Source organism: Ambystoma mexicanum, chromosome 12 (assembly GCF_040938575.1).
Source record: "Ambystoma mexicanum isolate Mex_15411 chromosome 12, UKY_AmexF1_1, whole genome shotgun sequence".
NCBI lineage: Eukaryota > Metazoa > Chordata > Amphibia > Caudata > Ambystomatidae > Ambystoma > Ambystoma mexicanum.
This window is the reverse complement of record NC_090936.1, coordinates 609,884,758-609,910,884: the sequence shown is the minus strand read 5'-3', so window position 1 is coordinate 609,910,884 and position 26,127 is coordinate 609,884,758. Positions and strand designations below refer to the sequence as shown.

Here is a 26,127-nt window from a genome sequence, read left to right as displayed (position 1 = left end):
CTAGTTCCCACTCGTGGTATATCGTGCTGTGCCTGCTCAGAGCGTCCGCCACTGTGTTCTTTTCTCCGTCTAGATGAACTGCCAGAAGTTATTCCTTCTCTCAATGCCCAGAACCAGAGCTGCATTGTCTCTCTGCACAGGGGCAGTGACCCTAAAATCCCTCCCTTGTTGAGGTAATGCATGGCCACTCTTATCAGACATCATCAGGACACATCTCCCCCCAGCCCCCGTTACGGAGGGCAGAAAGGCCATCAGTGTTAGTCCGATTGCCTTCAGCTCTAAAAGGTTGATTATGGAGTCTGGACTCCGACCGAGACCAGTGTCGGATGTCTCATGTTCGCTCCCCATCCAGAGTGGGAGGCATCTGTCACAACTGTCGTCTCGGGCCATGGTTGCCAAAAGTGTTCTCCGCTCATCACATTCTCTCGGCTCGCTCACCAGAGATCCTGGGCGACCTTTGTCAGGACCTAGAGGAGGTCCGTCATTCTGCCGGAGAATTGAGACCCCTGGGATCTGAGACCCCACTGAAGGGATCTCATTCTCAGATGGGCTTCTGGCACCAGAAAAATGCAGGATGCCATGATGCTGAGCAACCTTAGGCAGTCGTAGGCCAGAAGACATTGGGCACTCAAATTTTTGGACCATCTGCAAAAGATGTGGAACCCCTATCTCGGGTGGCGAAGCTGTTCCAGAGGCTGACTCCAGTACTACTGTTCCCATAAATTGAAGCTTCTGAGAGGGTGTCAAATGGGACTCCTTGAAGTTCAGGGAGAAGCACAGCTCGTGGAGGAGGTGGCACGGGCTCCTGAGATGACCTTAACACTGTTCTGGACAAACAGCTCTGATCAACCAGTCGTCCAGGTAGGGGTAGATGTGAAGCCCCCCCTCCTTAGACTTGCTGAGGATCTATGTGATCATTGCGCCCCCGTAACTGCGACGGCCGAAAATGCCGACACCAGGTACAGCGCGGCACAGTGATCATATGGATCATTGTGCCTACTTCCCCTGGCCTACATTACCCCTCCCAACCTCCCCACTCTACTCTAAGGCGGCACACGCAGACGTGTGCCGCCCGCACCCTGCGATCCCTGCAGCGTCAGCTCTTCCCACTAACGTTGGTTAGAGCTGATGCAGCAGGGTGCTTTTTTTTCTCTTTTTTTTCCTTGCGTGTCCCCGGCTTTCCGAAATGGTAAGCGGGCGACACCCCCGCTCTGCTTGGGTGCAGTAAATGTCACCATCATTTTGTGCACCTCCAAAGTCGCAGTGACTGCAGGGGCGCACAAATGAGGGCGACATTTTTGTACAATACCCTTGCTGATACCATTGCCATGAGCTTGGTGAAAACCCTCGGGCTGAGGTGAGCCCGAATGGCAGAACTCTAACTGATAATGAGAAACACCAACCACGAACCTCAGGTACTCGGTTTCTCTGATGTATTGGGACATGAAAGTAAGCATCCTAAAGGTCCAATGACAGCAACCAATCCTTGAGTCCAAGGGCCTGAAGGATCTGAGAAAGAGTTACCATCTTGAACTTGTACTTCCTGAGGAACTTGTTCAAGAATCTTAAGTCCAAGATGGGCCGCACTCCTCCATCCTTCTTGGATATTAAAAAGTAAGGGCTGTACCAACCTTGGCTCCTCTCTGCTACAGGTACCAACTCTATCGCACCTTTCTCCAATAGGGTCTCCTGTTGGAGGAGTGGATCTGGAACCAAGGTCAATCTTGCTCTTGGAGGGGAGGGGGAGGAGAGGAGGGAGGGAACTGGGAGGTCTTTTCAGGAATGGAGGCAGTAACTGTTTGCTACTGTTTGTAGGACCCATACATCCAAAGTTATGCTTTGACAACTCTGGACATGGTAAAACAGTCTGCCCCCTACCACAGAATTGTGGCTGAAGGAGTCATTTGCTGGTCCACCTGCAGCTGAAGGTAACTGCAGGTGTTAACGGGGAGTCCTTCCTCCTCTACCTCTTCCACAATATGGTCTTCTTCGACACCTTTGTGAAAATTGACCTCTTCCTCTAGGTATGGTGGAATAGAAACGAAAAGACCGACCCCTCCATCCTTGACCTGTAAATTGAGGTTGTCTTATTGCCACCCCTAAAGATTTTGCTGTAGCCTTAGAAGCTTGCAGTTTTTCTAGACTGCTATTGGCCTGCTCACCAGACAGAGAAGTACTGTCAAACGACATCCACCGAAAATACGGATTTTCTTAGCCAAGACATACGTCCAATTACTGTGCTGGCAGCCATGGCTCTACTGACCGAGTCCACTGTATCCAAACTAGATTGTAGGGATTGCCTCATGGCATTTATTTTTTCCTCTCTCGGTCTCTCAAGCAGCCACACTTCAAAGGGTATGTGTGTATTTTGCTAATGCACTGGTAGCATTGGCAGATTTTAGTGCCACACGTCCTGCAATAAATACTGAGTCAATCCTCCTATCTTCTTTATCTACCGGAGCAGAAGGACACGATGCAGCTTTCGAAGAAGCTGTTGCTGCTTGAACCACTAAACTTTCTGGTGATGGGTGCCTGTTAGAAAATGGAGCATCTATGGAAGCAGTCTTTTATTTCTTTGTGAATAACTTAACCGATGGAATAGAATCTGGCTTTAGCCAGTTCTCCATTACCCTTACTTTCAAGGCTGCATGAAATGGCAATACAGCTTCTCTAACTAGCCTGTCTAGGATATCAGTGAGGTCATCAGTCTCTACAGTAGCTGCTGGTCTGGACCATCCAAGAGATTCAACTACTTTGATAATTACAGCCCTGTAAAGAAGGATCATTATAACCAGTTATTTCAGCATTACCAAATGTCTTTCTCTGGTGATGTTTCCCATCTACTGGTTTCCTTCAATGCTTCCACAAGATTCTGCATCTTGTATTCATCTGAAATGAATTCCTCTGGAACGTTTGGTGTTCCATATTCATACCCAAAAGGGGGCAGATCCTCTTTCTCGTCATCTTCAAAAATTGAACCCATCTGCCCAAAGGAATCAGGTATAGGAATGGGTTGGAAGATTATTGCATCATCAGGAATAGACTTAACAGTCTTCGAGAGGAAAGAATGCTCCAATGAAGTTGAAGGCGTTGAAGGTTTCGAAATGGTCGACAAATGCGTCGGAACTTTATGTTGCTTCGAAGGCTCAATATGTATTACATGCCTCGAAGGTTCAGGTGACAGACAAATGTTTTGATTCCTTCGAAGAAGGCTTTGATGCTATTAGTCAATGTTTCGAGGTAACAGACCCAGGCTTCTTGTTTGTTCAGGACGATTCCGTCAACTTATGTCGAGGAACCTCTCTTCTCAGGCTCTTAGGCGCACCAGAAGGGACACATGAGACTTCCTACCGGTGTTGATAGACGCTGAGGGGTGGCCATTTTCCTCAGACTCCTTTAGAAGAACACTCAGAGGAGCGTGTTTCTTAAAAATGTTTATTTTTAAACAGAAGTTTTCTAACTCCGCTGGAGTCGAGTTATTTTTTTGAAAAAGTAACTTTCTGAAGAGGAAGACGACGACAATGACCTGCAATGCAGTTGCTTACCCTTTTTACGGGAAGAAAAGGGTGAGCGCCGTGAGCCAGACCGCAAACGTCTAGGTTCAGAACGTTTCTTTACAGGAGCTATCCCTCGAGTCAGATGAAGATTTCCTTTTTCAAAGGGGTAAGGGCTGGGAATTTGGGGAAGGGCTTACCTGCATCGAGTTTCCCCTTCCTTTCCCGAAAGGCCTTAACTGCCATCGACTGACACGAGCCACAGTCATCGACCTTGTGGCTCGATCCCAAGCACCACTGACCAACGCTGTGCAGGTCTGTGATCGCTATCTTGGCCTCACAGTCTGAACACTGCTTGAAGCCAGTCTTCAGTGTGGAGGCCATATTGAAGTGAAAAGCAATTTAAATTGCTGAGGCGAGTAGCTCTGAAGCACGCCGCAATGTGGAAAAAACAGAACTGAGGTAACGGTCAGCGCGCGTGCTACTATATACCAGCGTCAACGTCACGAGGGCCGCTACAAAGACTGTCGAGGAGCAAGATGTCTTAGTTACTTACCTTTAACTGTAGTTCTCCAGCATTGGTATCTTTCATAGATTCAGATGCTTGAATATTCCCAGCCGTCAGCCCTTGAATCCTCAGTGATTTAAATAATTATTAAAAAATATATATACATTATTTCCATAGAAAATGAATGCAGATGGACCATTATGGCCTATGAGCCATTCAATTGTGTAGTCCCTCCACCTCACTTTGGTCCTTTATGGCCCTAACCAATGAGGTGGGTGGCAGGGTTTAAGCTCCCCCCCCCAGGCAGCCATCTTCAGATTTTGAGCCGAAGTAGACTACATGTATGACGACTGCCGGGAGTAGGAGCAGGCTCTCAGGGGAGGCGGGTGGGCGCATGTGAATCTATGAAAGATACCAATGCTGGAGAAATACAGTTACAGGTAAGTAACGAAAACTTCTCCAGCATTGGATCTTTCATAGATTCAGATGCTTGAATAGAATCCCAAGCAGTTAAAACATGCCTATAACATTTGGGAGTAGAAGCCTCTTCCCATTTGATGTAGTAAACACAAAATTGGGGGAGTGTCTCAAACACAACAGTGGGGCGGGACAACAATATATCAAAAACAAAAAGGACCAACCTGCTGGTTAAATAATTCAGAAAGTAATTAAATATACAGTGTATCATATAATGATATCACTAAAAAACAAATTTGATGGCTATATCAAACTTTAGAAGCAATCAAGACAATGTGGAAAAAAGGAGAAAAGAAAGAAAGTTTTTATTTTATTCTGATATTTGTATTTACAAAAGTCCAAATTGGATCAAAAAACCAATAAGAAAGTACATATAAAAAAATCAGTGAAAACATTGTAACACTTATTAAACAATCTTGGATTAAACAATAATGTGACAGAATATTTGAACCAAAAACATTTACAAGAAAAACATAGATCATGGTTGGTTAAAAAAAGGTTATGGTGAATTTCTCAATTTATAACTTAGAACAAGTTATGGTGAATTTCTCAATTTGTAACTTAGAACAGGTCTGCCAACGTGCAGGTGTCTTTCACAAAAGTGTTCTGTTGAGATTTATTAGAAAAACAAATTATTCACAGACATCTAGAACACGTTTTGGCAAATAAGCCACCTGTCTGGCAATTAATTCCCAAATTTTGCCTTCCTCAGGAAGAAAAACAACTGGACCCTGTGGGGAAGCAGACAAAAAAATATTCCTTTTAAATTAGAAGAGAACATGAATTCTTTCTGAATTTGAGTACTAAATTTGTTCCAGATTGCTTATAAAGTAAGTTTAAACCATACGGCAAAAAATGCCATTTGATGGTCTAGACCTGGCTCTATAGCTGCCTTTAGGAGCAGTTTACGAACTTCCAACATGACATGCTTCCAAAGATGCACCTTGCGTGGAACGGGAGCAACTGAAGAACTTCAGTGTAATTAACTTTCTGTTGCTTTCATCCAAACATACTAGCCACCAATCTTCAACACTTAGTGGCTGTTTTTGTGTTATGAACCAACCTAAAGGTTTTGTCCGTTCCGATCTTAAAGCCGGGCAGAGTAATGTTAAGTGTTTTAACATCTCATCCTGCTTCTTATAAAACCTACAGCTCATTGGCATTTCCTAGTTATTTGCCCATCGACTTAGTACTTCTTTGGTCTTAAACTGATAAAGCTGAAATTTCATATAAATCACCCTTCGATGTCTGTAAGGGAACTTCTCCAAATAATTTGGTATTTTGTTCAATGTTTTAGCTTCGCCAGGTACATATGGCATTATTTTATGCTTGGATCCCTGATCTCCTTTATCTATCCAGTCCTGCAGCCACAATTTCTTCTTAGCACTGTTCAGATTCATTTGTAGAATGTTATTGTCAATTTTAAGATCTGGCAAACAAAATTCACAGAGTTGTGCCCAGAATGTTCTCTTTATTTCCGCTGGTTGGATCTTGAAAAATTTTGAATTGCAGGCTCGTGGGCTCCATGATCATTTTACGATAGGAGCGTGTTCCACGTTATCCTTGCATTTACGGACAACAAGCTCAATGCGTATCTGATACATGACGTTGGAACTCATTTCAGGAGCTATAGGACTTTTGTCCCAAAAATGTTTTATAACATCGACCAAAATACTAAAGTGCTACCTAAAGCACACTCAGCCCCTTGGATCAAGGCTGGGGCAGCCTTTAGTTTGTAAAAGTCTAATGGTGGTCTCAGTGAAATCTTTTTTTTTTATTGATGTACGGCTAGTTGTTGACACTTGGTCTTGATTTTTTCAGCCCATGGTGCATCGTTCAAGCTGGAACTGATACACATTCCGAGATATCGTGTGTGCATTACACTTTTAATTGGTTCTTTTCCTAGATGCCAATGGAACTTTTTTCTGTGACTCACTTCATTCTTTCTTAGATCTTGCAGAGTAAATATTTCAGACTTGTTGGGGTTGATGTATAATTCATTGCTCTTAACATACTGTTCCAGGGCATACAATTTGCGTTGTACCCCATTGGCGTCATGTCCAACAGGACTAGGTGATCCGCATAAAGAATCCAGCTTAGATGGCTTCCGTGGATTTTGGGTGGAAAAGTAGGGATGCTTTCAAGAGTTTTGCCAATGTCTGACAAGAACATAATAAAAGGATTGAAGCTAGTGGACAACTCTGTTTCACCCCGCAAAATGTTTTTATTGGGATGGATAGGTTGCCCACTCGATCAAGCCTGATTTTGACCTGTGTTCGTGTGTAGTTCTTTTAGTACCATTAGTAAACTAGGTGGACACTTACATTTTTCCAACTTAGTCCAGAGGATTTCTCGGTCTTTACTGTCGAAAGCATGGGATAAGTCTACAAATGCAAGATGGACTTCAGTTATTACAGTTGCAGACTTATGGCTTTCATTTTCAGCAAATTAATAACCAGGAGATTAAATCCACACCCCACACCCTTGACAAACTCTGCTTGTCTTGGGTAAACATGGCGGCTATATGTGATCCACAGGGACAGTTGTTGCTGCAATTGTGTGGCGTATATAGACATCTAAAAGGGTGATGGCCTGATAGTCTTTAGGATCTGCTGTATTGCCCTTTTTAAAAATAGGCACCACTATCGCACTTTTCCATTTGTCGGGGTGGCACACTCTAAAGCTATTTTAGCGCAGAGGAAGGCAAAGAATTCTGCCAATTTCTCCAGATTTTTCTTCAAGATGTAATTGGTGAGACTATCTGGGCCGAGGGCCCTCAATGAGCTGATTCGCTTGATGTTTCAAAAAGGTCCTCTTTGTCAAAACTAAGATCCCATTGTTCTAATGTTGGCAGCCTAGGCTCTTTGATTGGTCCCTTTTTTTAAAAAAAATAAAGTTCCCGAAAGTGCAGGACCCATTGAGTTTCTGAATAAATTCAATAAAATACAAAAATACAAAATATTTTCTTGTGTCGTGTGTTGATGACAGCTTTCCTCATTGAGGATCTTCCAGAAATCGAGAGTTTTTATTAGCTAAATTAGCCATCATAGCTTCTGCGTCATGTTTTTCTATGATGGCTCTGTGTGAGATCAACTAATTTTTATATTTTTGCTTGCTTAATCTTCTTGAAGCTGCTTGTGAGTCTTTATTTAGTCTTATGCATTGTTTAAATTCTTTACGTAGTTGTCGCTTTTTTTTTACAATTTCAATGTCGTAGAAGTGCCTTGGTTTAAATTCAGTTTTAAGACCCTGCATTTTTTTTCCTTTTCCACATTTTCTTTCGAAAGATGGCTATATTCCACTTTATTATGAGTTTTTACAGCTAACCCCATGTGGTATACTTTTAATCAGAGGCGAATCCTGCTGGACACCACCAAGACCTCATGATTCCACTTATTTTCATTACCTTTTTGAGGAGCCAAAAAGTGTCAATTTTACCAAGTTGTAGTCACTCTGCGTATTACAGACCACCTTCAAAGATTTGACTCATTGACCCACCTCTCCAGATACAAAAAACTAATAGAAAATTGACTCTTGTGTACTCCTCCTCCAAGTAGAATGGTGAGGTATGTCTCCCATGGTGTTCCCATGCAGCATGAATAAATTCCTTGCTTCCATTTCTTCACAGCATCGGGAGCCCAATCCTTGAGATCCGTTGGTCAAATTGGTACAGTCTTGCCTCATATTTATGCAGCTTAAGTTCAAATCTCCACAATGAATTATGTTTGGCAATAATTGCTCTGTATTGATCTCATCAATCAATTCAGTTACTTCATCTATAAACCTTATGGTGCCTGCAGCTTTGTGTTGCCAATATAGATTGATGACATGAGTCTGGCAATTTTCCTTTTTAGACTTTTCTCTTCGTTTGATCACTGTTGTTTGTATGAACGGGGTAGAGTTCTTAGTACTAATAACTTGGTAACCAGAGGTGCTGCTTGAGTGTTAACAAGCCGGCTGAAGGTCTACCCTTCTGTTTCTTAGTCGCTGGATTTATGGTCATTTCAAACTCCTCCGAGATTGGGCAAAAATCCAGCCAAGTGTCTTGTAAACAAAGACTAAGCAGTCAAGCCATTCTGAAGAGCAGTCAAATAAATGTTTGAAACCTCTAGTGTTCCATGTACCGATGTTATGGATAGATCTTTCTCTTGTTTCATGGCATTAGCTATAATTGCACCCCCTAATGCTTTAGCCAGCCAGTTCCAATTATCCACTCTTGGTGTTCTGAGTCATTATTGGGGCTTGTAACTGCATCAGATATTTTGTTGTTGTGCTCAATAGTGATCTTAATCTGTTCTCCTATTTGAGCTTCTCATAGAGGATCATCACCCTGACTATGTTGCGCCATTTCTCTATAGTTCTCACTCAAATCATCATCTACATATGGTATACTCTAAATGTCGTTATGTTATTGAGCTTATAATGCGCCAAAGCCCGTGGACATCCAGGAGAAGTTTAGGAACATTAATGCTAGTTAAAGAGAATCGTTTTCAATTGCTTTCGAAAAGTGAGATGATGCTCCATTTTACGTAGCTGTAGGGGCAGGGCATTCCATGCCATGGCCCCTCAGACATGGAATGCCCGACCAAAGCCTCGGGCTCCGTTTACCCGATGTAGTTCCAGTAGGGAGCCCGGAGCTGATCTTAAATTTTTCTTAGGTTGGTAAAGATTAACCTTATCCTTTAGGTATGCTGGGTCATTACCAAAAATGCACTTGTGGCATAAGGATAACAGTTTAAACTGAATTCTAGCTGCCACTGGGAGCCAATGTAACTTTCTCCTTGCTGTGGTCATTGGCTCTGATCTTTTCATCTGAAAGACGATCCGTATGGCTGCATTTTGGATTTTTTTTCAACTGTTGGGAGGATCACTGCTCTCACAAGTTTGGTACTATTTTCTATTGAAATCAGTGGTGCTACCTGCCTAAGTACTTTAAAGTGATAGTTGGTGCTGGTAGTACTAGCTGATACGTGGGCTTCGCAATCCAAGTTTGCTTCCATGTATGTGGAACATCTTTACCTTCTGTACTACCTTGATTTGGCTGCCATCAATAATAAAGTTGGCATATCTCTGATCTAAATTGGTTTGTGTCTGCCGAGGGCCAAAAAGCATAAGCTCGGGCTTGGCCGCATTCAAACAAAGCCAATTAGTGGACATCCAACATTTTATCATGTGGTATACACATTCAACATCTGTTGATCCTTCTCATGATCACCGGTAATATCTAGAACCAGCTGGAAATCATCAGCATAATTACGATAAAATATCTGATGTAGTCCAAGATCGCCACATAGAGGGAGGATGTAGATATTGAATAACAAGGGGGAAAGACACGGCCACTGTGGCCTTTGTCTTATGCTTTTGTGGAAAAACACATTTTTTTGGGTTGATATCTTAGTCTCCACTAGTGTTGTTAAAGGCATCATTAGTTTCAAATATGTCAAAACCTTAAGACAGGAGCACCGCCACAGCTTCAAGAGCAGGTCGCAAATTAATCTCGAGTCTATGTGCAATCTCACTATCATTCTGTGGTTCATCTAAAAATTCGACAGTCTTGATGTCGTTGGACTCAATGGTTCTCAGGGATGGTACGTGATGTAGTAAACGTAACACAGTGTTCCTGTTTAAGGGGAGGCCATCTTTGATGGACAATATCCGCTCCAAAATTAGTGGATATTGTGAGTGCTTAAACGGTGCAACTTCAGGCTTGTTTCTTTTTGCTGACTTGCTCGTATTACACCTTAATTTCTCTTTCTTCATTCCTTAAGGTTCCTTCAGATCTCCTTGCCATCTCAGCCACCTTTTTTCTTAGGGTATGCTGTAATTACTCTGCCTATGGGCTCCTCAACCTCGTCAGGCCTGTTAGCCCATCTCTCATTTGACTTCTTTATGTTCTTGTATATTTGGATGTTGGGCTATAGATCTTTGCCTTTTCTCATCCAAGGTGAGAAAATTGGTTTCATAGTTTTCAAAATTGTCATTTTTGGCACAGGATTCAGAAGAATTGGTTGACACACTCTAAGCAGCCTTTGTTCACTCACTCCATCTAATCCCAAGCTGATTGGTTGGGCATCGATTAGATGTTCTATTCTGACACTTTGATCCAGCTCTTTCATCTGAGATTGATCCTTGTCTTGTTCTTCCTCGTTGTCATGCGTTGACATATTTAACAACTCTGTTACTTCATCATCATCATTTACCACCCCAGCTGCATTAGACTTCAGAATTGCTGTTGAGGGCGACACTACTTCTTTGAAACTTTCAACAGGTTCAGTTGACTGCTGAGCATTTAGAGTAACATTCATTGATTTAATATTTCTCCGAAATTTTTGTGAGTTGTTGGTAATCCAGTTCTTTTTTTTCCATTAATTTTATTGTTTTTCTTAACTTTAACGGTTTAACCGTTATGTTCTTTATCGCCTTTGCACTCATTGCATCAAATATATTGCATCATTTTCCTTGTCACTATCATTACTGCTGTACTTATGGCTTTCAGGGTTACCAATTAATCCCTCACCGTTAGCTAAGGTAGATGGTTTGGGACATTTTGGTGCTTGGCTGTTCCCCAAGTGCATTGTTGTGCTCACAGCTTTTGACTGACACAAACTCCACTCATTCTCTAATATTTGGATTTCTTGAGTTGCTTCCAAGTCAATAACTACAATGTCCAATGGCAAGTCCACAATCGTTTTTTGTCTCATGTCTCTCTATGTTATTCGACCCGTCTGTATTCGTACTTTTTTCAGTCCATATTGTTTTAATCGAGATACTGTTCGAATGAATATGCCGACCAGATTCCGTGTTGACTTTCACTGCTTCCCATGGGTAAACACTCGGATTATGTTCCAACAGACCAAGGGCTTCCCTGGCAACTTCTGCAAGGAGTTTCTTGTCCTCGCTATTGTTCTGTATTTGATCTACTATAGTACTGAGAGACTGCTCAATTCTTTTGTTTTCTTCCCATGTTTTTAATTTAAGAGAGTTGCTCTCATTTTCAATATTCACTAGTTTAGAATTCATTAGTGCTATTAGAGTTGTCAAATCTTTTACGTTCTCATGGATTTGCTCGTACATTTTAAAAATGAAGCAATAGATATAGTGAAAGCCGACATGATATTCAGCTGTAATTCTTGCATTACTTCTTTGACAACTTCCTTGGGATCACACCCGGGATCAGCTTTTCTCATGTTGCCCTTGAAGACTGTACGCCTGATTTTTGGAAATAATTGTTCGACAAATGAGGAATCAGAGGGTGTTTCGTCAGAGGAGGACTCATGACTCATCTGTTCACCTTGATTGCTTGCACCCTCTTGTTTGTTCACAGCATCCACAATTTCTTTTCGAAATGCACTCCGGTACAAATCACTGGCTTGTCTTTGCTGGAAATAATTTCTCTGTTGGGAGTAATTTAGCGTAGGTGACGTACTAGAATCAATGCGTCTGTTTTTGGGCACCTTCAGGCCACTTGCCGGCTGTCAGTTTACTAGTACTTGGTGTTTTTGTTGATCCTATTGCACTTTTTTGATACTCTGCATTTAGGTCTTCTACAATCTCCTTTCGATTGGTCTTCTACAATCTCCTTTCGATTTTTGTTATCCGTGACAGTACTATTTATTACATTGCTCATTTGTGTTACGTCTTGCAGGAGTTTATTTACTACTGCTAGAGAATTTCTTCTTTCTTTTGGACTGCCATTGTCACGTGCCCCTGTACCCTTAGTATTAGCGGGACTTATTTAATTTGGTCCGCTCTCAAGGACTCTAAACACTTCATTTGAGTCAGTTAGATCGTACTGTCGGGTTGACTCCTTTCAAAATCACATCCATCACTCCCAAAGTTCTCTTATATATGACTATTAGGGAGGACGTTACCCTCAGCAGTCCACTTATCTATGTTAACCACCATACCTTCATTAATTGTGGACACATTGACTATCTTTGTTGAGGACTTTTCAGTGTTTTCGCGGCTGACAGAGCTCCCGAACTTTCTGGTAGTTGTATCGGGCTCACTTCCGCCCTCTACATTGAGTTCCATGAGAACAGGCACTTCCTTCCGTGACCCACACAAGATGGGGCTCTCGACTGCCGTAATCCACAGGCTTACATTCATAGAGGTCAACCGCCCTAGTTTCTGATTAATACCTCCTCGAACTAAAGGATCACTTTGCTTGCGGTTTACACTGCAGAACTGACTGGCCCGCAACGCGAGTGCTCGCAGACACGGCACAAATCCTCTTTCACGGCAACAGCTGCATCTGCTCACTTGGCTTCCGCACCTGGCCCCCTCAAGTCAGCAACAGACCACCTGCTCATAATTCACGCCAGAGTCAATGTTACAGTTATGTTTTTTAGCTTCATTTGTTCCTCATTTGTAACACTGCTACTGCTAGTGTCTGAATATGACACAAGGAGCTCCTGCCCTCACAGAGCCCGCTACTTGGGGCCTCCTGCTTCCTTTACTATTACGATCACTCAAAGAGTCACATAAAACACTGGAAAAACACTTCAACTATTTAACATTGCCCAAGTGAAAGGTGTTTTTTTTCCCGGCTATCCATCACTTTAATCACATATTTCAGGACTGGGCATGGTTTACATTTCAACCTAAAATATGTTGGGAAGGCTGTATAGTGAAATGAAAAAACATGGCATATTCTTTAACATTGGTCAATGTTCAGCAGATTTCAAACAGATCTGTCCAATTTACGTGTTAGGTGCGAGAAGGAAATCTCAAAGCAGACAATTTCGAGAAAAGCGCCCCAAAAGCTTGTTTTGTGGGTGCATGGAAAACACTATGCAAACAGCTATTTTTCCAGCATTCTTTTTCCATGTGAAAACATTACTGACAGCACCAAATTTGGAAAGAGTGCTTGGGTGTGGCCAGTGCGTTGCTTGTCAAATATGAACGTGGTCCAATGTTACAGAGAGAAACCTCATTCATTTTCCTATTAAGGTGCCATATAACCATCTTTATTTATAACATTTTTTAAATATGTTAAGTGTTCCTGTCCATAGATGGAGCTGCTCAGTGTTTATGAATATTACTGAAAATCCCTTGATGTACTTCACTGAGCTCCAACACTTCTCAATCAATGATAAAGTGCCCCTTCCAGATCAATTAGCTTCAGCACCTCACCATCAATCTTAACTCAATCACTTCACCATCAATGACAGAGTTCAACTATCATCACACCCTCTGAATCACCCCTCATGATTCAGCATAAATTGTTTCAAACTTTACCAGTGTACATGGGATAACTTACCGTCTTTAGTCGCCAAGTGTAGTTGATTCCTTAGGCCTGCATAGCGACCAAGGTCTGGTTTTGGTGGGGGTGGTGCCTCGGCATCTGCAGACTGGCTCTCTGTGATCTCGAGGCTGCTTTTGGACTGTATGAAAGGGAGACAGGAAACAGACAAAATGATTCTGACAGATTGACTAGCAGTATTCATACAAAAAATATATTGATGAGGTTCTCCTAGTGACAGAGGAGAGATCTCCATTTCCCGCTCATGCTAGTAGTACCCACACAAAAAGAGGGATTATTGTCACAAATGGTGGATTCTGACTAGGAGCAAGAGGGCCACACTACGAGACTGGTCTACAGGATGGTAGACACCTCTCAGATCTATATGGGAGCATAAATCCCAAAGAGAGCACACTGAGGGTGTTTCTCAGACGGGACACCAAACAGTATTCTCAATGGAGCAATAGTAGTCACACAAGAAGAGACATGTTCGCCTCTGCCTCTCAACAGCACTGTTCGGGGATCTTTAAGTTCATGAAATCCAATTGAATTCAGGGGCTCTACCACACTTAAGAAGACATACTACACTACCTTTGATAAACCATTAAGCAGAGATGTCATTCAAGTAGAAAAAATAGGGCTCTTTTGGTTATGAGGTATTGAAGAAGAACATTCATATTTTGTCATATATAACTATACATTGGTTTAAGAGCAGCAAGCACAATTTTCAGTTTGTCTTTTCTGTTTTTAGGCTTTCCATGTTTCAAAACTCCAAACCTATAAATCCTGGTGTTTAATCGTGCATTTGTCATGGTACTTGAAGAACAAGTTATTACATTTGCTCATGTTCTTTGATACAGTAATACTCCCAGATTGCACAACCCTGCTAGGTCATCCAGGCCCGATATGGTCTGAAAATATTTTCAATAGCCACTAGGTGGCACCACACATCTATGCAGTGGCTCTCGGTGTCGGTCAAGCCTCTTGTGCAGGAATGACATCTACAATATAGACAGAGTGGCATGTGGCCCAGACCCATTGTTCACCTTTTTCCCTCACTGCAGACCATGATTAACAGTAAAAATGTTGCTTACAAATTAAGAAATAATTTTGCTAGAAATAGTTTAGAGGGGTTGGTTGATGAGTCTGTGGACCCTCCCCATAAGCAGATGAACAAGACTACCTAGAAATTGTCAATTTAGAGATTACACACGCCTTCCACAAATAGATGATAGTCCAGACAGAATTTTGTCGTTCGTGCAACAGAAACTCAAGGCCCTCTTGTGGTCCAATCTATGGAAGTACTCCTAAACCTAGATGGACACGGGGGATGGAAGAACACCAAAAGGGTGTTATTGCCATTAACATCATATTCTAAAAACACAGGGGAAAAGGTATTTGAGAACACCAGGGTAGGTTGTACAATTGAGAGCCCGAGGCTCACACAGTCTGAGCAGAATTAATCGCCACTAAAAGAGCCACTTTCAGCATGATAAACCAAACATGGTCAAGGATATCGGGGCTTTAACAGAGTCACCATCTAGAAACATTCAAATGCAATTAAGAACCCAAGAGGACATTACAAATTGTTTGGGTGAGAAGGCATTAATCAAACCCTTCAGAAACTGCAAAACAGTAGGAAATGGAAGACACAACTCTTCTGGTGTCCCTTTGACAATGGAAAGGAACAAAAAGGACGGTAGATGGTCACAGTTCCAACAAAAAAGTCTGCCCTGGCCAAAGATGACAAGAAATCCAGAACTATGCTGATGGGGTACAGCAATTTATAAATTGTGGCGATTTCCCAATCCCCAAGAGCTTGGAATTCTGCGTTGTGCCCCCATCTCAAAGCTGCAGAATGCCCTCAAAGCAATTATTTATGCATTCACGGATCTGGATTTAGTGGACTTTTTTGTGTCAGCAGACCTGCAATAAATGCTTAAACCTGTGGAAAAGTAAGAAAAAGTTCAACTACTTTTTCAGCCAAAAAGACTAAGGTACAACCCCCCTCTAAAGTACTTGCTAGTTAAGAAATAGCAAACACATAGCAAAGGCAAGCAGACAGCAGTCCCCATCACCGGGCAAATGGCCCAATAAATAGACCAAACCGTGAAGCACAGCTACAGCCCATATTGCATGACAAGCTCAACGGGCAGAAGGAACTATACTTTAAAAGCAAGCCAGTATAGAACAGATTGTCAGTCTTGTGGAAAGCTGCTATCAGGAAGACTGGAGATATGGCTTGAACACAAGCAGGACAGCTTGGTCTACAAAGATGGAGGCACGGGGGGATACCCTAAACCAGGTGTTTGATCAAGTTGAGAGACTTTGGAAATCAGAATTATCAGGCTTAAAAAGGTTTTGTGGAAAACAGAAGTTGGTTACTCTTTTTGGGTGTGAGAGGAGTGTGTTCGTTTGAGAAAGAAACAGGTATAGTTAAGAAAAGTGGAACTAGGAAAGAAATACATTTGAAGCCAAGAGAAAGTGGTGTGAAGACAGTTTGAAGTCCAGAAAGAAAGAGTTGGAAGGCTCGAGAAGGTTGATCAAAGTTTGAGGGGAAAAGTACTATAAAGAAAGAAACTGGTTTCCATTTGAAGTAAGTCTGGGCAGTGAAACAAGGGATATCACCAGGGAAGTAGAAGAGGGAAGAGAATACTAGACAGAAGGAGAAATTACAAACCAGTAATTTGTCATTTCCTTTATATAGATTCTTCTCCCACAGTTTGGCCATCTTGATAACTATCCAGCATCATCCGCTCAGAAAGATTTCCCACGGCTCCCTTGTGTACGGCCGCCCAATTCCTCGACAACGGACGTGACATTGTTAACTGTATTAAAGGAATGCACTACGCCCCCTTAGCTCAGTTCCTACTTTTTCACCCCCATGGGCTCAGCTTGTGAGAGGAAACATGCAGTAATGGGGAAAGGCAAAGAGACAAATTACTGCCTACACTTTTCTTCCATATTTCAATCAATGAAACAAAGCTAGAAGAATTCGGGCAGCCTGGTAACCAATTGCTGCTGCACTCAACGTAGCAATCTGCTCCTCATGTCATTGCAGAGAAACACCACCACCGAATGAGATTGAGATCATTGACTTCCAAACGGTGTAGACTGGGAGGGCAATGAGGAATCTGAGAAAAGAATCCATAGAAAAACATTACTGTTAAGTAATTTCTCCTTCAATGGATTGCATTCTCCGACAGATTATTAATCTTGATCGACTCTCAAAGCAGTATTCATGTTGTTGGATCGATGCAAATCGCACCAAGGAACTCTTGAGGACCGCCGTACCAATGCATGCGTCAGCCCCTCGGGCCAAGTCCAAGCTATAATGCTTGGCAAACGTGTGCAAAGAGGACCACATTGCCGCGCGGCAGATTTCTATAGCCAGCACTCCCAGCTGAAAAGCTGAGGAGGCCACTACCCCTCTGGTAGAGTGGGCCCAAAGCCTTGCTGGAATCTCCTTACCTGCATTCTGGTAATATTCTGAAATGCATACTACTATGCAGCGATAGACAACTAGTTCAGTAACTGCTCGCCCACAACCGGGATAGCGAAAAGGCAATTAACAACTGCCCATCCTTCCTGAAAGAGCCCGTTCAAGCAAGGTAAAAACTCAGTGCCCTCTTGAGATCCAATCTGTGGAGTCTCGCCTCGTCCTAAGGATGGGGTGGAGTGTAAAACGCTGGAAGATCAATGCTTTGGCCAGATGGAATTCCGACATCACCTTTGGAAAACATTCAGGCACACTTTCAGGGATTTTTTCTCTTTAAAAAACTTCAGGAAAGGGGCTTTACAAGAGAGCCTGCAATTCACAGACTGTTCTCGCAGACGTGATAGCCACCAAAAAAGCAGTCTTTAATGTGACAAGTCTGATGGGAGCTGAATGCAAAGGTTAAAAAAGGAGCTGCCACCAGGAAGGCGAGAACCAAGTTCAAATCCCAATCAGGGACCACAAAAGGCAAAGAAGGGATAGAATTAACCATTCCCTTCAAAAACTGGGCCACCACTGGGATGGTATAGAAGGAACTTTGTTCTGGCGTCTTTTTAAATAGGGAAAGAGCCGCCAGATAACCCTTCGCTGTGCCCACTTGCAGGCCTAATTTGGCTAAGGCCAACAAAAACTCCATCACTGAGGAGGTGGGACACGACATGGGATCCACTTCCTTCGCCTTGCACCGAATTGCAAACTTTCTCCATCTATGAACGTAAAGAGACCTAGCGGACGGTCTATGTGCAGCCAGCAAAATCTCTAGCACCTCCTCAAAGTCCCAATCCGCGTACCTCAGCCGCTCAAGAGCCAAGCATGCAGGTTGAGAGGGTCCCGGCTCAAGTGAAGAAAACTGCCTTACGACTGTGACAAGATGTCTGGCCTCTGACGAAGCCAGAGTGGAGGGTATATGGCCAGGTCCAGGAGATCCGGGTGCCACATCCTCCTGGCCCAGTCCGGGGCAATCGGGAGAGCCCTTAATCTCCGCGACCTCCCGAGAATCCAAGGGCTGGCCGCTAGCGGCTGGAATGCATCATGCAGGTCGAAAGCCCAGTCCACCAAAAAAGTATACCTAAGGAACAAGTTACTTACCTGTAACTGTTCTCCAGCATGGGTCTGGCATGGATTCACATGCTCATGAATATTCCCCGTCGTCAGGCTGGGAATCCTCGGTATAGAAAAAAATCAGTATCAGTTTAGTTTCTGATCTGTCTTTCTTAGTAGTAACCAATCACTGGTCTCTGGGTCATACTGCCCCCAGCCAATGACTGCCCTCTCCCTAAGGCCCGCCTCCGGCAGCCATCCTCAGATTTGGAAAGCACGTAAAGTGGCAGTATGACCAAGTGAAGTGCCGCAGAGGGGTAGGCGGGAGGGTTCGCATGTGAATCCATGCCAGACCCATGCTGGAGAACAACAGTTACAGGTAAGTAACTTGTTCCTTCTCCAGCATGGGGTCTGGCATGGATTCACATGCTCATGAATAAGAGAATACATAGCAGTACACACATGCACAACCACGGGAGGTAGCAACAGGCTCAACATTAAGCAATACAACAACTCAACATTAAGCAACTCTTACCTCCTCACCAGGCTCACCTTAGGCGAACAGGTTGCGCAGCACTGCTTGGCCGACCCTGGAGTCCGGATCGACGCAGTAGAATCTTGTGAAGGTGTGCGTCGACCTCCACGTCGCAGCCCTGCAGATGTCCAGCAGGGGCACACCAGACAGGAACGCTGTGGTAGCAGTGATCGCTCTGGTCGAATGGGCTCTCGGACGGCCGGGCAGCTGTCGGTTTGCCAACCGGTGACAGTGCATGATGCAGCCGGAGAGCCATCTGGAAATGGAAGTCTTCGAGAGAGCCTTCCCTTGATTCACAGTCCCAAAGTTCACTAACAGCTGTGACGTCTTCCGAAAACTCTTTGTGCAGTCCACGTAGAACTTCAGCGCTGTAGCTACATCCAGCGAGTGCAAAGTCTTCTCGGCCGGCGACGAAGGCGACGGGAAGAAAACTGGCAACACCAAGGGCTCGTTGAGGTGGAAGTCCGACGGCACGTTGGGCATAAAGGATGGGTGTGTCCTCAGCTCGTGTCATGAAAAGTCAAGTATGGAGGCTTGCAAGATAGGGCCTGGATCTCTCCCACTCGTCGTGCGGAGGTGATGGCCACAAGGAAAGCAGTCTTCCATGACAGGAACTTCAAAAGGCGCCGAATGCATAGGCTCGAATGGGGCCCCCATGAGCTTGGTCAGCACCACATTAAGCTCCCATGCCGGGGCAGGAGCCTTCACCGGCAGGATTGATCGGAATAATCCCTTCATGAATTCTTTCACCAGGCGATGAGACCACAAGGACGCCCGTCCCGTCGTCCTGGAATATCGGAGATTGCAGCCAGATGTATTTTGATGGAGGCGTGAGCCAGTCCAGCTTTGGCCAGCGACAGTAGGTACGGCAGTACTTGAGGGGCCGTAATCCGCAGGGGGTTAATCTTCTGTGCACGGCACCAGACAGAGAACCTCTTCCATTTATGTCCGTAGCACTTGAGAGTTGAGGACGCCCTGGCCTTTGCAAGAACCTCTCTGCAGTCGGCCGGGATGTCGTACCCTCCAAACTCTAGTGCTGCAGGAGCCAGGCCTGCAAGTTCAGCGACTCCGGGTTGTGGTGAAGAATGGCGGTGCCTCCTCTGGAGAGAAGGTCCGTGTCTGTCGGCAGCTTGACTGGTGGGGACGTTGACAAGTCCAGAAGGTCCGGGAACCAGATCTGTCTCGGCCACGCCGGTGCGACGAGGATCATCCCGGGACCTCTTGAGCTGGTTGATGAGCCGGAGCAGCAACGGCAGCAGAGGGAACGCATAAAGAAATAGGCCGTCCCAGGGGAACGAGAAAGCATCGCCCATGCTCCTCGGCTGGGGGAAACCTGCTGGCGAACCTCCGGTACTTGGAATTCGTCGCCGTCGCGAAGAGATCGATTTGGGGTTCGCCCCATCGTCGGAAGAGTCGATCCACTTGATCCTGGCGTAGTTCCCACTCGTGGCACGAGCGCAGCTCCCTGCTGAGTGAGTAGGCGATCGTGTTTTTTATTCCTGCCAGATGAAGAGGCACCAGAAACATCCCTTGGGCGACGGCCCAATGCCACAGATCCTGGGCTTCCTTGGATAGGGCGGGGGACCTGGTTCCGCCCTGCTTCCGGATGTAGAACATCGTGGTGGTGTTGTCGGTGAAGATCCTCACCACCTTGCCCTTGAGGGACGGAAGAAAAGACCCAAGGGCCCAGAACACCGCGCGGAGTTCCAAGATGTTGATGTGGAGAGACTTCTCCTCCGGGAGCCAAAGGCCTCTCGCGTGAAGATCTCCGGAGTGTGCTCCCCAACCTTCCAGGGAGGCGTCCGTCGTCACCGTCACCTGGTGAGCTGGGGTCTGAAAGTCCATGCCCGCCGACAGATGGGAGCGGGTACCCCACCACCGGATCGCCTGACGGAACGTCTCGTTGAGAGGGATCCTGTCCTCAAAGCTGCCTGTCGACTGGATCCAGTGGGCGTTGAGGAACTCCTGTAAGGGTCTCATCCGAAGCCTGCAAAGGCGCACCAGATAAATGCAGGAGGACATCATCCCAAGGAGGGACTTGATAGATCTTACCCTGGCCATGTCCGTGGCCAGCAGACGCTGCACCTTGCCCAGAATGGTCCTGGTCCTTTCCTCCGACGGCGAGGCCAGCCGCGCCACTGTGTCGAGCTTGGCTCCCTGAAACAGGGTGACTTGCGACGGAACCAGGTGGGATTTTGGAAAGTTGATGGAGAATCCCAGGTCCGTGAGCAGCTGGACGGTCTTCGCAGTGTGCTCCACGGCGAGCTCCCTTGTCCTTGCCCGGATGAGCCAGTCGTCCAGGTAGGGGTAGATGTGGATCCCCTGTAGGCGCAGCCGCGCCGCCACCGGTGCGAGGCACTTGGTGAACACCCTGGGTGCCGACTTCAATCCGAACGGGAGTGCCTTGAACTGGTAGTGCCGCCCTTGACCCCGAACCTGAGGAACTTTCGGTGTGTTTTTAGAATGGGGATATGGAAGTATGCATCCTCCAAGTCCAACGACGACAGGAAATCGCCCTCCTCCAGCTGTCCCAGCATATGCTGGAGGGTGACCGTACGGAACTTCTGTGCCTTGATGTACCTGTTCAGTCGTCATAGGTCCAGGATGGGGCGCCATCCTCCTGTCTTCTTTACGAGGAAGTACCTTGAGTAAACTCCAGAGCCCCGAAGCCTCTTTGGGACGAGCTCGATGGAACCCTTCTTGAGCATCGCCCTTACTTCCAACAGTAGTTGAGGGACGTGATTTTCCTTCCTTGCCACGGGTGGAACGCGAGGGCACTTCTTCTGAAACTCGAGGGCGTGCCCTTGGGCCAGGGCGTCCAGCACCCAACGGTCGGTGGAGATGGACTCCCACACGCTGACGAACCTCGCCAGCCGGCCTCCCACCGGGGTGCTTCGGCGGGGGCCCGACCCCACGGTCGGTTCAATCTTGTTTGGAGGCCGCCTTGCCTCCTTGTCCTCCTTGTCGACGACGGGCACCACCTGACTTGCCACGTCCCCTGTAGGCTTCCTGGGACGAAGATCTTGCCGCTTGGCGGTAAGTGGAGGAGCCACTGCCGGATCCCTTGGAGGCACCTTGTCTGCCTCAAGAGCTCCGAAAGGACGGCCGTCGTTGTTGGAGCACTCCCAGAGCCCGGGCAGTCTCTCTGTCTGTCTTGATGGCCTGAAGGGACTCATTAACCGCCTTCCCAAACAGGTTGTTCCCGTCGAAGGGCATGTCCAAAACCTTGGTTTGTACGTCCTGGCGGAAATCCGTGGCCTTGAGCCATCCTCGTCTCAAGCAAACGCTGTTGCCCAACTGTGCGGCGACATCCTCAATCGAGGTCTTAGCAGGGTGAATTAAGGCCATCGTCACCTTCTGGACGCCTGGGGCCTTCACCTTGGGGGGAGGGTCTGAGCCTCGCTGCCCCTTTGCCGGAATCTTCGAGATCGACCAGGGCCTCTCCAGAAGCTTCGCCGAGTTCTCGGACTTCCTCTTACCCGAGCCAGAGCGTTGGCTCGTGGTTGATGGCGCCGGGGAGGATGCGCCCTGCCTGGCAGCCAAGGAGCCCGACCGTTCGGCACTCCCGGTGCCTGCGGACTCGCGGTGCTTAGCCTTTTGTTGGGCCCCCGTCGCCGGGGTGCCCTCACAGGACTTAGAAGACCGCTCGCACTTCTTTTTCTTCTTCTCGCCCGACGGGCTCTTCCCTTCCAGCCAGTTGGCGAGACGGAGGTGGCAATCCTTCATGGTCCGCTCCGACATGTTCCCACAAAACGCACAGTCCTTCTCCTTGTGCGTCTTGTCCTCATGGAGACAGTAGATGCATAACGAATGCTCGTCCTCCTTGAAAACATTCTGAAGCTGGCATCCAGGGCAGGTCCTGAACAGCTTCCCGGGCGTCGAGCTTCCTTTCTCCTGGGCCATGTCCGGGGTAGGCCTCGGAACTTCTGGAATCCTCCAAAAGCGTAACTCGATGAAATCTTCACCCTTGAGGGGCGTAGAAAACTCCGAAACGGATCCCCGTTGATCGGATGTAGAAACGGTGGAGCTTGAGGCTCTATTTAACCGAAAAAAGAGAAAAATATCCCGAAAAAGCGCGAAAACGCAGCAAAAGCTCAAGAGACTCCCAACACTTGAACGTGCGGTAAAAATCTGAGGATGGATGTCGGAGGCAGGGCTTAGGGAGAGGGCATCATTGGCTGGGGGCAGTATGACCCAGAGACCAGTGATTGGTTACTACTAAGAAAGACAGATCAGAAATGAAACTGATACTGATTTCTTTCTATACCGAGGATTCCCGGCCTGCCGACAGGGAATATTCATGAGCATGTGAATCCATGCCAGACCTCATGCTGGAGAACGTGCACCTATGGAGAAATTCCCACAAACAGAACTGCTTGCACTTTGTTTTGTTCTTCGTCGCAAACAGGTCCACCTTCGGGGTGTCCTACTGGGTGAAGATTACTGTAATAAACTCTGGGCATAGCTCCCACTGGTGGGAGACCGGGCTATCCCGGTTCAGATCATCTGCCAACCCATTCTCCACCCCTGCCAGATGAGCTGTAGAGGCTGAGAGGTTGTTCTGTAGCATCCAGAACCATAGCTGCATGGCCTCTGCACAGGGTCAGGGATCTCACACCTTCCTGCTTGTTGAGGTAGTGCATGGCCACGGTGTTGTCCTTTAACACCAGGACATTTTTCCCCTATAGAGAAGGCGCAAAAGCTGTCAGCGCTAGCCTGACTGTTCGCAGCTCCAGCAGCTTGATGTGGTAATCTTTCACTTTCTGAGACCAATGACCACCCTAGCCCTTCAGGATGGAAGCCTGCACTCCTAGCGACCCCCCGCGCCAGTCGACCCATCGTGATCCCTGGGAAAATCAGAGTCAGCATACCTGTGCCTGTCCTCCATAGGATAACATTGGGAACAAAACCCTTTGTCTCCTTATCAAATCTGGGTGAGGAATCCAGCCCGCTGGGCTAGCCCGGGGTCTGAAAGAGAGGAGTACTTACCAGTCTTCTGGTAAACTGTTGTGGAACCTTCAACTAGTTTGAAACTATTCTGAATCACCACTACATGTCGATTGCATCCCTTTAGAGAATACATACCTGTGAGAAATCTTGTGTTGTGACATGTGGGTACTAGGCCACATACAACGTAGGTTTGGACTTCTAAAGTATAGATAAGTGATTTTTTGACTGGTTCTCATCATTTGAACTGTAAACACATTACTTACCTGTTCTACATGGTTAGTTACTTGATGTATTTTGAATTACCAGATTGGTGATTGTACATATTGTTATTATAGAGTGTGTGATAATACTACCTGATAGTTTCATTTTTAAGTGATAACTGCCTAAGCCGAAATATTGTTGTTAGGGAGAATTCTCTGTTTAGGCTGAATTTCCCTACCTAGTGAGTCCCCCAGCAGCTTTGCTGGATTTCTGGGGTTTCTTTTTTTTTTCTCCTGCCAAGAGTGAGACTCTTTTACCCTCACTCTTGGGCATGTTTGAAGAGTGTTTCTTTGGTTAACCTTGTGTTGAATGGGCTATGGGGTCTTTTACCCCATAGGGCCTCATGTGTTTTTTTGATATGGGTTACAAAGCACCCTCCGTGCAGTAACCCAGGGGTGTCCTAGGGACTCCCCAACATAGACTCCATACCCTGGGACTGACTACTGTCTCCCAGGGCATGTAAAGTCACCAAAGACTTTACTAGTCTTAAATCCTGAACAGAACCAGTACAAACCATCATATTGTGGACGTACTGGCTGGGGCAATTCGATTGCCCCAGGGTCTGTTAGTCGAGGGGGCACGTCTCCGTCCCCCCTGATCGAGTTTTGCCTGGTGGCAGTGGAAACTACTTTTTATATTCGACCGCAAATATTTTCCTATGGGATTTCCCATTGTTTTAGGCTAACACATTTATTTATTTATTTACGGTAGCCTCAAACATACCGCCGGTTTATATATTTATTATTATAACTCCGGTTGGGATTTTTTGCCAAAACTTGATTCTAAAATGGCGTTGCCATTCGCCTCTGTAACTCTGACCCAAAGTGGAGCCCTTTGTCCCACTTTTGGCGGGCTTCTCCACAGAAGCCCTCCAAAGTGGTGCCACTCTGTCTGGGGTACTTAGGAGGGATGGAGGGGGATTTAGGCACCCTGGACTGAGTTACCTAGGTAACTGAAGTCGCACTCCGTCCTGATTGGCCCAAGTGGTGAGCCGGCCGGCTCACCACTTAGCATGTTTGAGTGACAGCTAGGCTGGGTGAATGGGGGTTTGCTGCATAAAAGCAGGGCTTTGGGGACTGGAACTTTAGAAGTCGCCACAGGACCTAAGAATCCAACGAGGGAAGAGCTGAGCCGACCTGCTACGACGACACCGCCGGTGGAGCCCTGCTGAACCGTCTCACCACTTTTCCCGACGACCGAGGAGAACCCTTAACGGAGTGGCTCCTTCCCTTGACTGGTGGGGACAACCAGTTTTCACCTTCTTTCCGCTTCTTCGAGGTATCTCGTGGCCGCCTTGCCAGTGCCAAGCACCCCGGCAACCGGAATACCCCCACTTTTACCACAACCGCGAAAGTTGGTACAACCCTTTAACCGGAGGACTCCGCGGCTGGTTTCTTCCCGGGCAGTGCAACGACCTTCTTCTTCTGCTCTTCAGCGAGATCTTCTCCCCTGACCGACGTCGAGCCTTGCTGCCACTGCCTGGAACAACTGCCACCGCTGGAGGATCCTTCCCGTTTAAGGTACCGTGTTCCACCTGGCTTCCCTTGCCAACGATTGTATGGGGTAGTTTTAGCCCCCGGCTTTCGAACCTGGGACCGCCTGGGACACCTTGGCTAAACTTTCTAAGCCTCTCTAGACTCTTTTCCGAACTCTTTTGCAAGACTCTGAATCCCTAATAACTGTGTGATCTTGACCACGTTTTCGCTCTGTCTACTCTAAGAGTGGGCCCTGCCTGGTGACTTTTGCTCACCTGTGACTTTGTGCTTCCCTGAACTTGCTGAAAGTGTTCTTGACCTTAGAGTGGTGTGTTTAGCCTAGTTCTGCTCTCTTCCTCCCTTCTTAAAAAAACCTACTAGAGGGTCATCTGAAGTTAAGCACTCACCTCTGTTTGAATTATGTGGTGTTAACCAAGAGTTGTCTAGTTAGGAACAAGGGTTGGGACTGTTTTTCATATAACTATGTTTGGAGTGTTTTACTATATATTGCTAGAGTGTTTTCAACTTATGTGTTCTTAAAATAAATCACTATATACTTTTGAAACCAAGCTCTGGTCAGTGTTTGCTTGTGCTATGGTGTCTGAGTACATATTGTGTATACTTTGCATACTGCCTAACTCTTCTT

General features: G+C 46.0%; 1 protein-coding gene across 2 annotated transcripts in view; it reads right to left on the bottom strand.

Moving 5' to 3' along the window:
- Positions 1–26,127, bottom strand: part of ZDHHC5 (zinc finger DHHC-type palmitoyltransferase 5) — an 825,906-nt gene that overhangs the window by 169,175 nt on the left and 630,604 nt on the right. For both annotated transcript variants that reach the window (XM_069629025.1, XM_069629026.1), the window contains one exon: positions 13,742–13,865. In XM_069629025.1, coding sequence (XP_069485126.1) covers positions 13,742–13,865 — 124 coding nt within the window. The remainder of the gene's footprint in view (positions 1–13,741; positions 13,866–26,127) is intronic.